Raw genomic sequence first — 12,677 nt, forward strand, 5'->3', positions numbered from 1 at the left:
ACAGAAAAGGGAAGCTGATGTGGGGTTCCCCTCTGTATGCTGTGAATATGTTTTATTACCATTGGTTAATAAAGAAGCTGCTTTGGGCCTATGGCAGTATAGAATAGAGCAAGGCAGAAATTCTAAGCAGAGATAGAGGAGAAAAGAAGGTAGAGTCAAGGAGATACCATGTAGCTACTGAAGGAGACATATGCCCTGGAACCTTACCAATAAACCATAAATCTCATGGCAATACTTAGATTAACAGAAATGGGTTAGTTTAAAATGTAAGAGTTAGTTAATAAGAAATCTAAGCTATTGGCTGTGCAGTGCTATAATTAATATAGTTTCTGTGTAATTATTTTGGGTCTGGGCATCTGGGATATGAACAAACAGTCTGTCTTCATGACTGCCCCACCCATACTTCTTGACTGGCTACTCACCAATCAGTCTTCTATTAAAATAATATGAGTGACAAATCTTTACAATGTACAAGAGCATTGTCCTACAGCAAAGGTCTCTCTATTATATATCTCTGGCTATCCCAGAACTCAATATGTAGACCTAGTTGGCCTTGAACTCAAGAAATCTACCTGCCTCTGTCTCCTAAGTACTGAGATTAACAATGAGTACCACCACAAATAGCCACTGTTGTTTCTTCAGGCAGGAGCTTACTATGTAGCCCAGGCTGGCCTTCAGTCACTGTGATCCTCTTATATCGGCTTCCTGTATGCTAGAATTATTGCAGTGTACCACCATTTCTAACTCTTGTTTTCATAGTATATTTGGACTCTTAAAGGAATTTCTCTTCACTCATCCTATGCAAACAGCTCCCATATTACTATACAATTCTTCATACTAAATTATGTTAATGCCTCTAATTAAAAGCTTTAGAGCAGACACACTGTGTTTCCCTACTCTTCTAGCATATCACCCAAAAAACAGACACTATAAACATCTTCAAAATGAAAACTGAGACTGGAGTTCTCTGAAGTAGACTGCCTTGCTGCATAACCAGGTATGGTGCTCAGAGGCAGGACCATGGTTCTCATGGTTCTACCAACATGACCTGAACACAATAAAGATATTTGCTCCTTTTACTTTAATAGCAACGAAACGCTTAGTCAGTTAAAAATGGAGAAAAGCTCAAATAAGTATTTATAAGCACAATCACTTTATAGGAAGAAACTGAGTTTTATTTAGCACTCTATGAGGCACTAATAGGAATAAAAGAAATTAAAAATCAATTCTATATTCAATTTTAAAGAACTTCAAAACAATAAAAGCACAAAGCTTGTCACCAATATCAGAAATATGAAATGACACATTTACAATACACAGGATATACTATGGGTGCTTCCTATCACAGGGAGATAGTTGGAATAGCTGCAACGTTTCCATTCTGAAGACTCCAACCTATACTGTTATGCTGTTTTCCCTAACGCCAACAAAAAACTCTAAGAGCAAGACTAACAATACTGAAAGTTCTTCTAGGACAAGGGAGGGTCTGAGCAAGTGTGATGCTGGCCCTGAGAAACAAGTAAACTGGCCTAGTGTTCAAACAACATAAGGCTACCAATGTGTGAGAGCCACACAATCAAGGAAACAATTATATTTAAGCTATGATTTTATAACTACACAGAAAATCACAGTTCTTTAGACAAAAAAAAAGTCATATTACACTATTAGACATTTTAAAGCAATCTGTACATTTTGGTGAAGAGGCCAAAATTATAATTAGGATTTTTAGAAATAAAAAATTAGATGCATTTGAAGTTCATAAAATGTATCAATGACCCAACTAATAACATCCTCCTAAGTTAGTTCTGTCTAGGCTATCAGGGATAAATAAATCAAACAAAAACGAAAAATTAGAACATATAAGGAAACATTTAAAAAACTGTAGACATGAGAGAAGGAAAAAGTGTTTTAGGCATGTAGTATTTCTTTACAAAAGCCTTTAATGTAAAACATACTACATAAGCAAAGTAAGAAACATGAGGAAAAAAGATGGATACATCAGAAGAGTTTAATATCTTAATTCTATTGTTTCTACAGACTTCCACAAAGGGGTAATACAATTCTTCAATTTATTGCAAACACATTTTTTAAAAGTCAGCCATAATATTGAAGCTATAAGACATTTTTTAAAACATTATTGGCACTATACAGTAAAGCACAAGGAACTTTTAAAATAAGACAAGGTAATATTTTATCAGACAGTATACAGAATAGCTTTTTTCTGTCTCCATATATCCAATGACAATATTTATAGACTAGTTTCTAAACAAATGTAACTTAAAAAAATTGGCAAAATCCATGATTTGTTCAAGAATACTATTATTACATACCACACAGGTTGTCTTACAGCAGCTACTAACTTGTCAAGCTTCAAGTGGCAAAAGCTAAGCTGTTGCATTTGCAATTGTCTAGCTGGTTGTTCCTTTCTCTGGAGATTCTGGGGGCATGTGCCATTGAGAGATAGCCTTGCTGCCACCAATTTCTCACTGTTGGATCCACTAAGATAGAACTTTCGAGTCCTTAAGATGCAAGGCCTAGCAAAAAGCCTCCCACAAAGCCACTGGATATCACAATGTTCTGCTTGATAAATTCTGTTGCCTAAAAAATAAAAATGTCAATAAAAATACTATTAATTATGCTACAAAATAGATGAACCTTGAAATATTACACTGAATGAAATAAGATAGACAACAAAAGGACAAATGTACAATTCTATTTATGACCACTCTACCTGCAAGTCTCAAATGGAGGACTAAGGGGAGGGCAAGCTTGGGAAAATAGTATTTAATAAAATCAATTTTTAAATTTTGCAAATGGATAGAGGTAATCATTGTACAGAGGCATGAATGTACATAACGCCTCTGAATTATATACTTAAGAATGGTAAACTTTATCATATATTTAGCAACAATAAAAATGCACACTTTTAAAAAAATACTCTTAATTATTGAATTCAAGATAAATAACATTCTCAATAATTTTCTTTTGCTGTTTTTGCTTGTTTTTCTTTCTTGAAATGGAGTTTTATTCTGTAGCTCAGGCTGACAGGCTGGTTTATAATTCATGGCAATCCTCCTTACTCAGTCTCCCAAGGGCTGGGATTATAGGCATGATCCACCACACCTATCTAAAATATCATTAAAACAATGCAATCCTCAGTCATGATTTGTACTGAAACCTATTACCAAAAAAAAAAAAAACAAAAAACAAAAAAACAGAAAGCAAAATTTCTCATTGTCTTACTTCTTCAATTATATTGTTGATTTCGGGTGCTGCTTTATTTGCTCGTTTCTTAATCTGTCTTTTTGCTTTGTTAACATCTTTTTCAACTCTCTTCCAGTCAATCTGCACATAGCCACTGTGACTGGCAACCTGTAAACATGCAATAAAGATAACTGTCAAATCCCAGAAGTAGAAGGTCAATTAGATTTACAGGAATTCGCAAAGTTTCTACTTAAGAAACTGTGACTGACTTACCAATTTACTCATTCAAAAGGCACTGAACAAAGACGATATAAGACTCCACTCCTTTTAGGAGTATTCCTAAAAGTATATATAGTATGTGCTGGGAAAGATTCAAAAAGCTATATCATAACTATAATAACTGCTTTTATCTTATCTTTTAAAATAGAAATCAGCTAAAAGTATAGATTATTTGAAGTATGACTAAAAAAAATCTACCTTTTAATTAAATAGATGTGAAATAGTAGGCAATCAGTTGACATGTCATTAAAGAAATCTAAAATAGCCTGATAAAGGATCTTCACTAGCTCTGAATCTACTTAAGAAGATAATGTGGGGAAAAGGGAACTTCCATTCACTCTTGATGGGACTGCAAGTCGATGTCGCCCTTCTGGAAATCAGTGTGGAGAATTCTCAAAAAAGCTAAAAATAACTCTATCAAATGCCCCAGCTATAACATCCCTACTCCACAGACACTTGCTCAGCTAGGTATCCATGTTCATTGCTCCTCTATTCACAACAGCTGGCAAATAGAAATAAGCTAAAGTCCTACAACTGACAAATGGATAATGAAATGTGATACATATATACTATGGATACTATTCCGCTATAAAAAAAAATGAAAATAGGACTGGAGAGATGGATCAGTGGTTAAAAGCCCTGACTGCTCTTCCAGAGGACCCAGATTCAACTCCCAGCACCCACATGACAGCTCACAACTGTCTATAACTCCAGTCCCAGGGGATTCAATGCTCTCATACAGACATGCCTAGAGGCAAAGCAACAATGTACAGAAAATAAAAATCAATTAAACTCCTGCATTCAAGAGAGCCTTTTAAACAAAAGAAAACTGAAATAATCTGCAGGTAAAGGGATAGAACTAGAAAATATTTTATTGAATGAGGTAACTAGACCCAGAAAGACAAGCACTGCATGTTCTCTGTAATCTGGGGTTCCTAGGTACAAATCTTCAAATTTGAGTATATAACCTCGGATAACCACAGAAATCAGAAATAAGGGGACTACAGGCATAGGATATGCTAGAAATCGGAATAGTATAATACAAATGATATGAAAGGGAAAAATGAAGCATGAGGTTTAACTGGCAAGGGGGAAGTATTATGGAATAGTCTTTTTGTACACTGTAAAGATGTTTCTTTACCAAGGTGCCTTCTTATTGGTTTAATAAAAGAGCTGAAAGACCAAAGGCACAAAGAGATTAGGCAGGAGACCCAAACTAAGAGGGCACTACGAAGACGTCGAGTCATGAGAGTCTGAGGAGTCAGAGGACACAGCATGAAAGCAAGCAGAATGGGGGAAGTACACAATGAGGTAAACAAACCCCAGATTACCTCACACAGCACAGAGATTAATAAAAATGGGTTAATTTAAATTATAAGACCTAGCTAAAAACAAATCTAAGCTATCAGTTGAATATTTGTAATTAGGTCTCTGTGGTTATTTAGGAGCTGGCTGCCGAGACACAGAAAACCTCTGCCCACAGGGAGGGAGGTCAGTACAGAACAAGGGGCATGAGGATAGGGAAAAAGAGCACTATAGATGTTTGAAAAAGCCAAAAGGAATCATATTACTTTTTATTTACTGAAAATTACGTATAATGCACATTAGTGTTTATATATACATATAGTGTACCTATATATACATATATAAACACATATATGTACCCCCACAGACACAAAGTTATGCCACTTGGGCTGACACCACTACCCTAAGAGCCACTAACTGTTAAACAAAAAAATTCCAGTACTAGACATAAAAAAGTTATCTCGAGTTGGTCAGGGGAGTCCAAGAGACTCCCAAAATAATATATGCTATTGCTATTGCCTTTGGCTGTCCCCCAGAGACTAAAAGTATGTATTGATGAACACAACACGCACTTTAGACAAAGGACTTGGAGGATCCAAATTATGTCTAATCTGAAGTCTCCTTCCTGAGGACTCTAACTCTCATAGTAACAGAAAGGTACAATACAAAATGCCAAGGGAGGGAAAAAAATCAATATTCCTATCCGCCCATTATGCCTATGAACCATAACAATGACCAGACTGAGAAGATATTCTTAAAGGTAAAAAACAGTGACACTCATATCTTGATAGTAACCAACAACTATCTATTTGGACTTAAGGCTTCCACAACTGAGGGAAAGTACACCTGGTACTTACTGGAAGCCTAGCCAATCACCCAGAACTAGTGAGATCATGGATCTTAGAGGGGTACCTATTACTGCTACTTTCCTTAATAAGCACAATCCTTAACTTCGCATTCTAAATACTTACCTTGATAGCCAGATAAGTGCAGCTTTTAACCCTCATCAAAGCATCTTTGCTTTGCAGTAGATGGATATTACAAAACACCACCCAGACCTGACAGATAAATCTATAATAAAACTCTTGCACCTAAGGCTCTGGGAACATCTCAGAATAAAAGGGAAGAGTCTAAGAGTCAGAAGACCAGGAAGTTAGCTGTGAGATCTTGTCTCCCAGAAAGAGCAGAGAAGCTACACCCATGAAATCTCACCAATATGGCTGCTTAAAGAGGACCTAAACAATGACACCACCAACAGACGTGCGGAGTCCCACCCCTAGACAAAGAACTACAGGCAACTGCTGAAATATGAAGAATTAGTCAACCCCAGGGAAGAGCCTCTAATTGGTTATCCAGTTTCAAATTGCCATCCCTGAAACTACATACAACACTAAATGACAAGGCAGGTGGCACTTCTATGTGAATGCATTTATACATATATGCAACAATAATGAAGAAAAGGAGGCCATGAATTTTGAGAGAGGGGTCTATATAGAGAGTTGGTGGTAGGAAAGGGAAGGGGAGTAATGATGTAATTATATTTTAATTTAAAAACTTTATAGTAATTCTTTTTCATAATAAATTTCATACTATAAATCCTTTTTATTAAACTATAGCTAAATGCTTATTCATCTTAAGAACCATAATATGAAGTTACTGGGCCACTGAAAAAAATGGAAGACAACAGCAAGATGTAACCAGTATAATTAAAATATAAATTCAAATAAGCATATAAGTAAATAATTAAACCATATATACTATTATAAATTACTATCAATCTCATGCATTCTTTGTAGGTTTTTAACTATATATAAAATATTTAAAATAACAAAAATATCTGATTTCATATAAAGAGTCTGACTGGAATTTTAGGATTTATTTTCTCTATGACTAACTCCACATCGGAATTTATCTGCAGTTCTTCTTATACTCACTTACCGGCTATCCCATCAGGCTCCAGCCTCAGAAATAGAGGTGATCAAATTGAATGGCATATGAAAACTTTTCTGTTAAAACCTGATACAGTGATTTGGATCATAGGCACAGCAGTGACAATGAACTTCAGAGAAAGTTTTTTCTATATGAAAGTTAAAGGTATGCCTGAGTAATTAAACTTGTTGATTACTTTGAAACTTTTGTAATATTTAACCTTAGGTTGAATTTCAACATTTTGTCTTACTGAAATAACAAAAAATTCATTCATGTACATGGTTTTGGTTGTTGGTTAGAATGACCAAAACACTATCCATTTTACCACACACTGGCAACCCATAATTCAACTGCCATTTTCAAGATTTACTAATATAAGCTACAAATTTTTAAAAGAGTAATCAGTATCATAAATTACATTGTTGATAAAATAACAGCAACAAAAACCTTAAACTCACTCCTGGAGGTGACTACTGATCTACTCCAAGCCCACAACTAAAAATTAGAGGCCATCTAATCAGACGGATAAATTCTCACAAATACAATTCTATGTATAATTTTTTAAAAAAAATGTAGCTGCTACCAAAGTCAGTAAATCCAGTTAATTTGAGAAAAAGATCTAGTAGACACTCCATTTTGAAGTAAAGTATCATATAGTTACAGTGGTTAAGAAATCTTGAGATATATAAGACATAAATGTCTAAGTTCCCCTCCTCCAGTACCTCCAAGCAATTCAAGCCTTTCTCTGTACTCTCCACACCCCAGGTACCCATCCAGCTCGGCCTTGACCAGATGATTAAATTTGTTTGCCACTATCTGTCTCTTCCAGTGAACTGTGAATCTCTGTGTCCCTAGTCACAAATAATATCATGCAAAAAGACAAATGAGAAACACTGAATGAATGATGATAAAGATAATGAAAAAATACTAAATCTCCAAAGTTGCATTAACCAACCTGATTCAAAGAATACTTTAACAAAGTAACTGGGTCAGATTAGCCCAAAGGGTCCTATCATGTTTATTAGTGAGAAGATGGTTTCCATCCGACATGGATATAACTCACTACCACTGAAGCAATTTCCTTGAGAAGTTCATAACTATCTGCCCTTATAGAGAGACCTGGTCAAACTGAAGGGGAACAGTCTGAACCATACAGGATCCACTTTAGTCTTGTTTACTTTTATCTATGTAATTATAAAGAAATTCATACCAGCAGACTGGAGAAGAGGTGGAGCAATGATGACTACTTTTTGAACTCTATTTGACTTTTTTACAACATTTCAATATTTAATGAAATTAGGTAAAAAGGCTTTGTTAGAATAAAAATTTCTCAGTTAAAAATAAGGAGCTGATGGTACAGCTCAGTGGTAGAATGCTTGTCTGACATGTAGAAAGGACATCCTGGGTTAGATCCCTAGAAGCACAATAATAAAACAATAATGAAATGTTAAAAATAGCACCAAGCTTTCAGACAAAGATTCACTGCTGCTTGAAGTTGTAAGGAGGTAGATGGGGCTTCCTACATGTGAGTCTCACCATTAGTGAGTGATCGAGCAGAAAAATAGAGACACACATTCAGTGAGAAATCCTGCCTCAGAAAAGAAGGGGCACATCAACCTCAGGCCACACAGACATGGGCAAGTGAACCTACACACATGCATACACCATACACACATATATGCACACAATAAAAATATGAGTTAATAAAGGAATAAATGAATACCATGAATACTGATGGTCAGAGAGGATAATGCACAATTGAAAGAGCTTCCCGTGGCTAAATCTATAACAATTTGATCAAGAAAATGACACTTAAATTTTAACCCAAAATATAAAATAGAAAGCTAAGTTCATACTGGTATAATTGAATAAAAATTAATAAATAAAGAAGAGACAAGTCTTCAAATTTTTTTTTCTCTTTCTGAGACAAGGTTTCACCATGTTGCCTAGGCTAGCCTTCGACTCCTGGGATCAAATAATCCTTCTGCCTCAGCTTCCCTAATAGTTGGAACTATGCAGGCTATGCCACTATCCCTGACTAGAAATTTTTAAAAATAACTTATGTAGACACTTGTCCTCAGTGAGGTCACTCCTACTCCTCCAGTGTGGGCTGCCCTAGTGATTTCCTTCTAAAGAATACAGACTGGAAAGAAAGGAAATTGGTATGTACTTTCATAAAGGGATAGTGAAAATGCAATAAATGTATACTTACTAGAAGCACTTGACAATCAAAAGGCTTCAACATGTTTGCTTTGTGTTAGAGGAATGTGAAAAACGAAAACGATCTTAATTAAAGATCTGGGATGTAGCTCAGTGAAACAGGGCTTGCCTGGCACGCATGAGGCCCTGGCTTCAATCTCCAGTACTGCAAATAGATAGCTATCACTGCAGTGTTATCTGTAACACTGAAAAACTAGATTGATAAACAGTTTGTTCAGATGCTAAGAACTTCATGCATGACAAATTATTTGAACCAACACTCTAGACCTAGAGTTTATAAAATCAGTTACTTCAAACTAGCACCTGGCAATTAAAACAATTTTCAGCCCCTGCCACTTTTAAGAACCTTTTATTTTCAATTCAAATCAGAGATGAGGTAATAGGATCAAATTTCATATAAACACAGTCTACCTCCTCGATCTCCTTAAATAACTATAAATAGCTCAGAGGAATTAAAAATATAAGTACAGGGCTAGGGCTACATGTAGCTCAGTGGTAGAATGACTGCCAACTATGCATGAGAACCGAGTTCAATCCTCAGTACCAATAAATTAATAAATAGAAATAAGCAGAAATGAAAAACTCAGTTAGGAGATGAAGGTGAAGATATCTTCCAGAAAATAAATCAAAAAAAAAGACAGAACTAAAAATATCAAGAAGATAGACTATAAAAATTAGACAGCCAATCTAGAAGATTCATATCACAGGAAATACAGGTGCAGGGCAGCAATAAGAAAAAAAAACACAGAACAGGAACTTGCTTGGTAATATCAATAAAATTTCTGAACTGAAAGGAACCACAGTGAGTAAAAACAGGCCCACAGCAAGAACTAGCAATGTCACAAATCAGAACACTGGGGACACACACACAATAAAATCTTCTAAGCATTTACTAGGACATGGGAGAAGGGAGGTATGCATACAAATGGTCAGGTATTAGAACTGTTTTAGACTTTTAACAGCAGCACTGAATTTGGAAGAGAAAGCAGCAATATCTACACCGAGCTTAACTATTACTCAAATGTAATAGTTACATGCTTATTTTCTTCACAAGTTACTTGATGTGTGGTTTGAATAGGTAAGGCCTCCATAGACTCTTGTGTTTGGATGCTTGGCCCATAGGGAGTGGGACTCTTAGGAGGTGTGGCCTTGCTGGAGTAGGTGTGGCCTCTTTGGAGGTGTGAGGAATTTGAGGTCTCAAATGATCAAGCTATGCTCAGTAACACAGTTCACTTCTTGTTGCCTGAGGATCAAGACATAGAAGTCTCAGCTTCTTCTCGAGCACCATGTCTGCCTGAATGCTGCCATGCTTCTCACCATGATTATAATGGAGTAAGCCTCTAAAACTGTCAGCCACTGCCTCAATTAAATGTTTTCCTTTACAAAAGTTGCTGTGGTCAAGCAATACTTGAAAATATAATAATGGAAAGATGTGTCCCTTGAAAATAGGAAACAAAACAACATGAGACACAGGAAACAATCCAAGACAGAGCACAGGAAAACATTCAGAACGGTACTGAAAGGAAAATCCCATGAAAACAGGCATATGCTAGGCCTAAAAAACAAGCAGGACAAAGGAGCCTGGGACAGCCCTCTCCAGAAGACTAAACTGGCTGGCTAATGCATATTCCCCAGGAGAGATTTAGATAACAAGAATACATCAAAAGAAGAAAAAAAAAACCCAACCTTCATACTGTAAATAAGAGCCCAAACCTTCCTAAACTGTACATTCGTGCTTTTTCTATTTTATAAAGACAATTTATTTATTTTTTCATTCTGGTTTATTTGTTTTTTTATTTGCCTGTTTGTTTTCTAAAGAGAAAAAGGTTTGGAGTTGTACAGATGAGGAGGTAGGGAGTATCAATAAAAAACATGAATTCAAGTAGCTCACTTAACCCACAGTTACTTAATCATACACAATTATACTCAAGATGGGCATTATACTCATGCCAGAGGGCATGGGGGAGGGTCAGAAAGCATTCAGGTGTGTAATATAGGTGAGGTGGGGCTAGAATGGGACAACTCAAATAACAGCAAATATTCCATAATGTGAAAATAATAGTGAACACCTGCTACTAATAGATCAAAAAACTGGTCAATCAACTCAGTGGAAAGGAGGCTCTGTGAAAAGTTAAAATCGTTACTTCAAAGGAGGAAAAAATCGAGGTAGAGGATTAATCTGCAACAAGCGCTATACAAATATCTGTTCCCTATATACAAGCACATATAACTTTTAAAAAGCTGAACTACTCATACATCATTAACTTAAGCAGGGGGAGTAGAGAACTCTGTAATTGGTTACGACTCATTAGTTGGAAATAATACTGTACTCAGACCTGCTCTGATGTCTATTTTAAGAAGGCAATATAAGAAATACCTACTGAAAAACATTTAATATTGTTAGTAGAAAAGCTCTAAGTCCTAACCCAAAATAATACTTATCTTTAATGATAAGCAAAGGTTATGAAATATGGAGTCAGGCCTAAGAATGTGAGGCAATTAGCTTAAAAGCCATTTCTTTCTCTAGCTTCTCTTTCAGGTTCCTCCTACTGCCTTTTCAAGGCTAATTGTATCTGGGGGTGAAACAGTTTGATGCAGATGAGACCTGTGCCCTTCGGGCCTTCAAGACTTCAAAAATCCCAGGCTAAGAAAAGCAGGAAGTAGCAATGATAAAATGGGGGCTTGAACAGTGACTACCAAATGTATTTAAATAGACTAAAAGGCACAGAATAGATTAAAACACACAATTCAATTCTGTTAACAGTTTTAGTATATTATTTCATTCTAGTTCCCTTTGCATTGAAAAAAATGACAACACGGTTTTCAAAATACTGATAGACTTAAATATGCCTTTGATTCTATACAAATGCAAGTCAAAAATCAGCTTAAATAAAATTATCTTCCATGTAAACACTAGTGTACCCCCAAAAGACCAAATTAGAAATTAATCACATCCTCTTACCTTCACCACAAAAAATATTGCTCTTAATATTGTTATTAATAGAAAATATATCCTTAAAACAGTTAGCTAGAACGCTACTTAAATTAGTGCATAATTCACATAAGTTCTATCTCTTTGCACTTAAGGTGACTACTCCATTGGTTATTACAGGATCAATGGCTTAGGTACTAGAGTCAGATTTTGGTTGCTACAAACAGCAATCATTTCTTAAATCTGGTATAACCAACAGTTCTCTCCATCTTTAATACTGTTGCTAACACTCATTCCAAAAGATTTTCAATTATGAGATTTACTATAGTTGATCTTCTTCAGGAAACACTATTTTGAGGAAAACACATACCAATCAGACATGAATGGTAGATAATATCCTCAAAAACATTCTCTAATAGCAAAGCATTTTTAATCCCTAAAAGAGGATGAACAAAATTAAAATTTTAATCCACCTGCCTCAGAAATAGGATTATGGGTATTTTTAAACTTTATTTTCTACTTTCTGCATCTTCCTTTCTTTCTTCTTTCTTTAATCTTCTTTTCCCCCGAAAGTATTAGTATATAACTAACTAAGTAGGCCAAGGCTGGCCTGATTTCTAGATCCTTCTGTCTTAGCCTCTCAGCCTCTTGAGTGCTGCAATTTCAGGGTTACACTGTTAGGAATCAGTCCCCCTCCACTCCCAGCCTGCCTTCAGCAACTCAGGGCCAGCAGTCCCTTCATCACCAACCACCAAATGCAACACATGCACCCTTAAAATGTCCCAGCCATCACAGACAGCTCTCTCAT

The 12,677-nt window shown here is 35.8% G+C and overlaps 1 protein-coding gene across 3 annotated transcripts in view; it reads right to left on the bottom strand.

The window, feature by feature from the left end:
- Positions 1-1,920: 1,920 nt before the first annotated feature.
- The window catches only part of Fundc1 (FUN14 domain containing 1), a 34,250-nt gene continuing 23,493 nt past the window's right edge, over positions 1,921-12,677 (bottom strand). For all 3 annotated transcript variants that reach the window (XM_087902739.1, XM_048461521.2, XM_085685093.2), the window contains exons 4-5: positions 3,244-3,372; positions 1,921-2,598 (exon numbers count right to left, since the gene is read on the bottom strand). In XM_087902739.1, the coding sequence (XP_087758865.1) occupies positions 2,521-2,598; positions 3,244-3,372 (207 nt within the window). In that variant the 3' untranslated portion in view covers positions 1,921-2,520. The remainder of the gene's footprint in view (positions 2,599-3,243; positions 3,373-12,677) is intronic.

The sequence above is a fragment of the Myodes glareolus genome, chromosome X, assembly GCF_982192425.1.
Source record: "Myodes glareolus chromosome X, mMyoGla1.1, whole genome shotgun sequence".
Lineage (NCBI taxonomy): Eukaryota > Metazoa > Chordata > Mammalia > Rodentia > Cricetidae > Myodes > Myodes glareolus.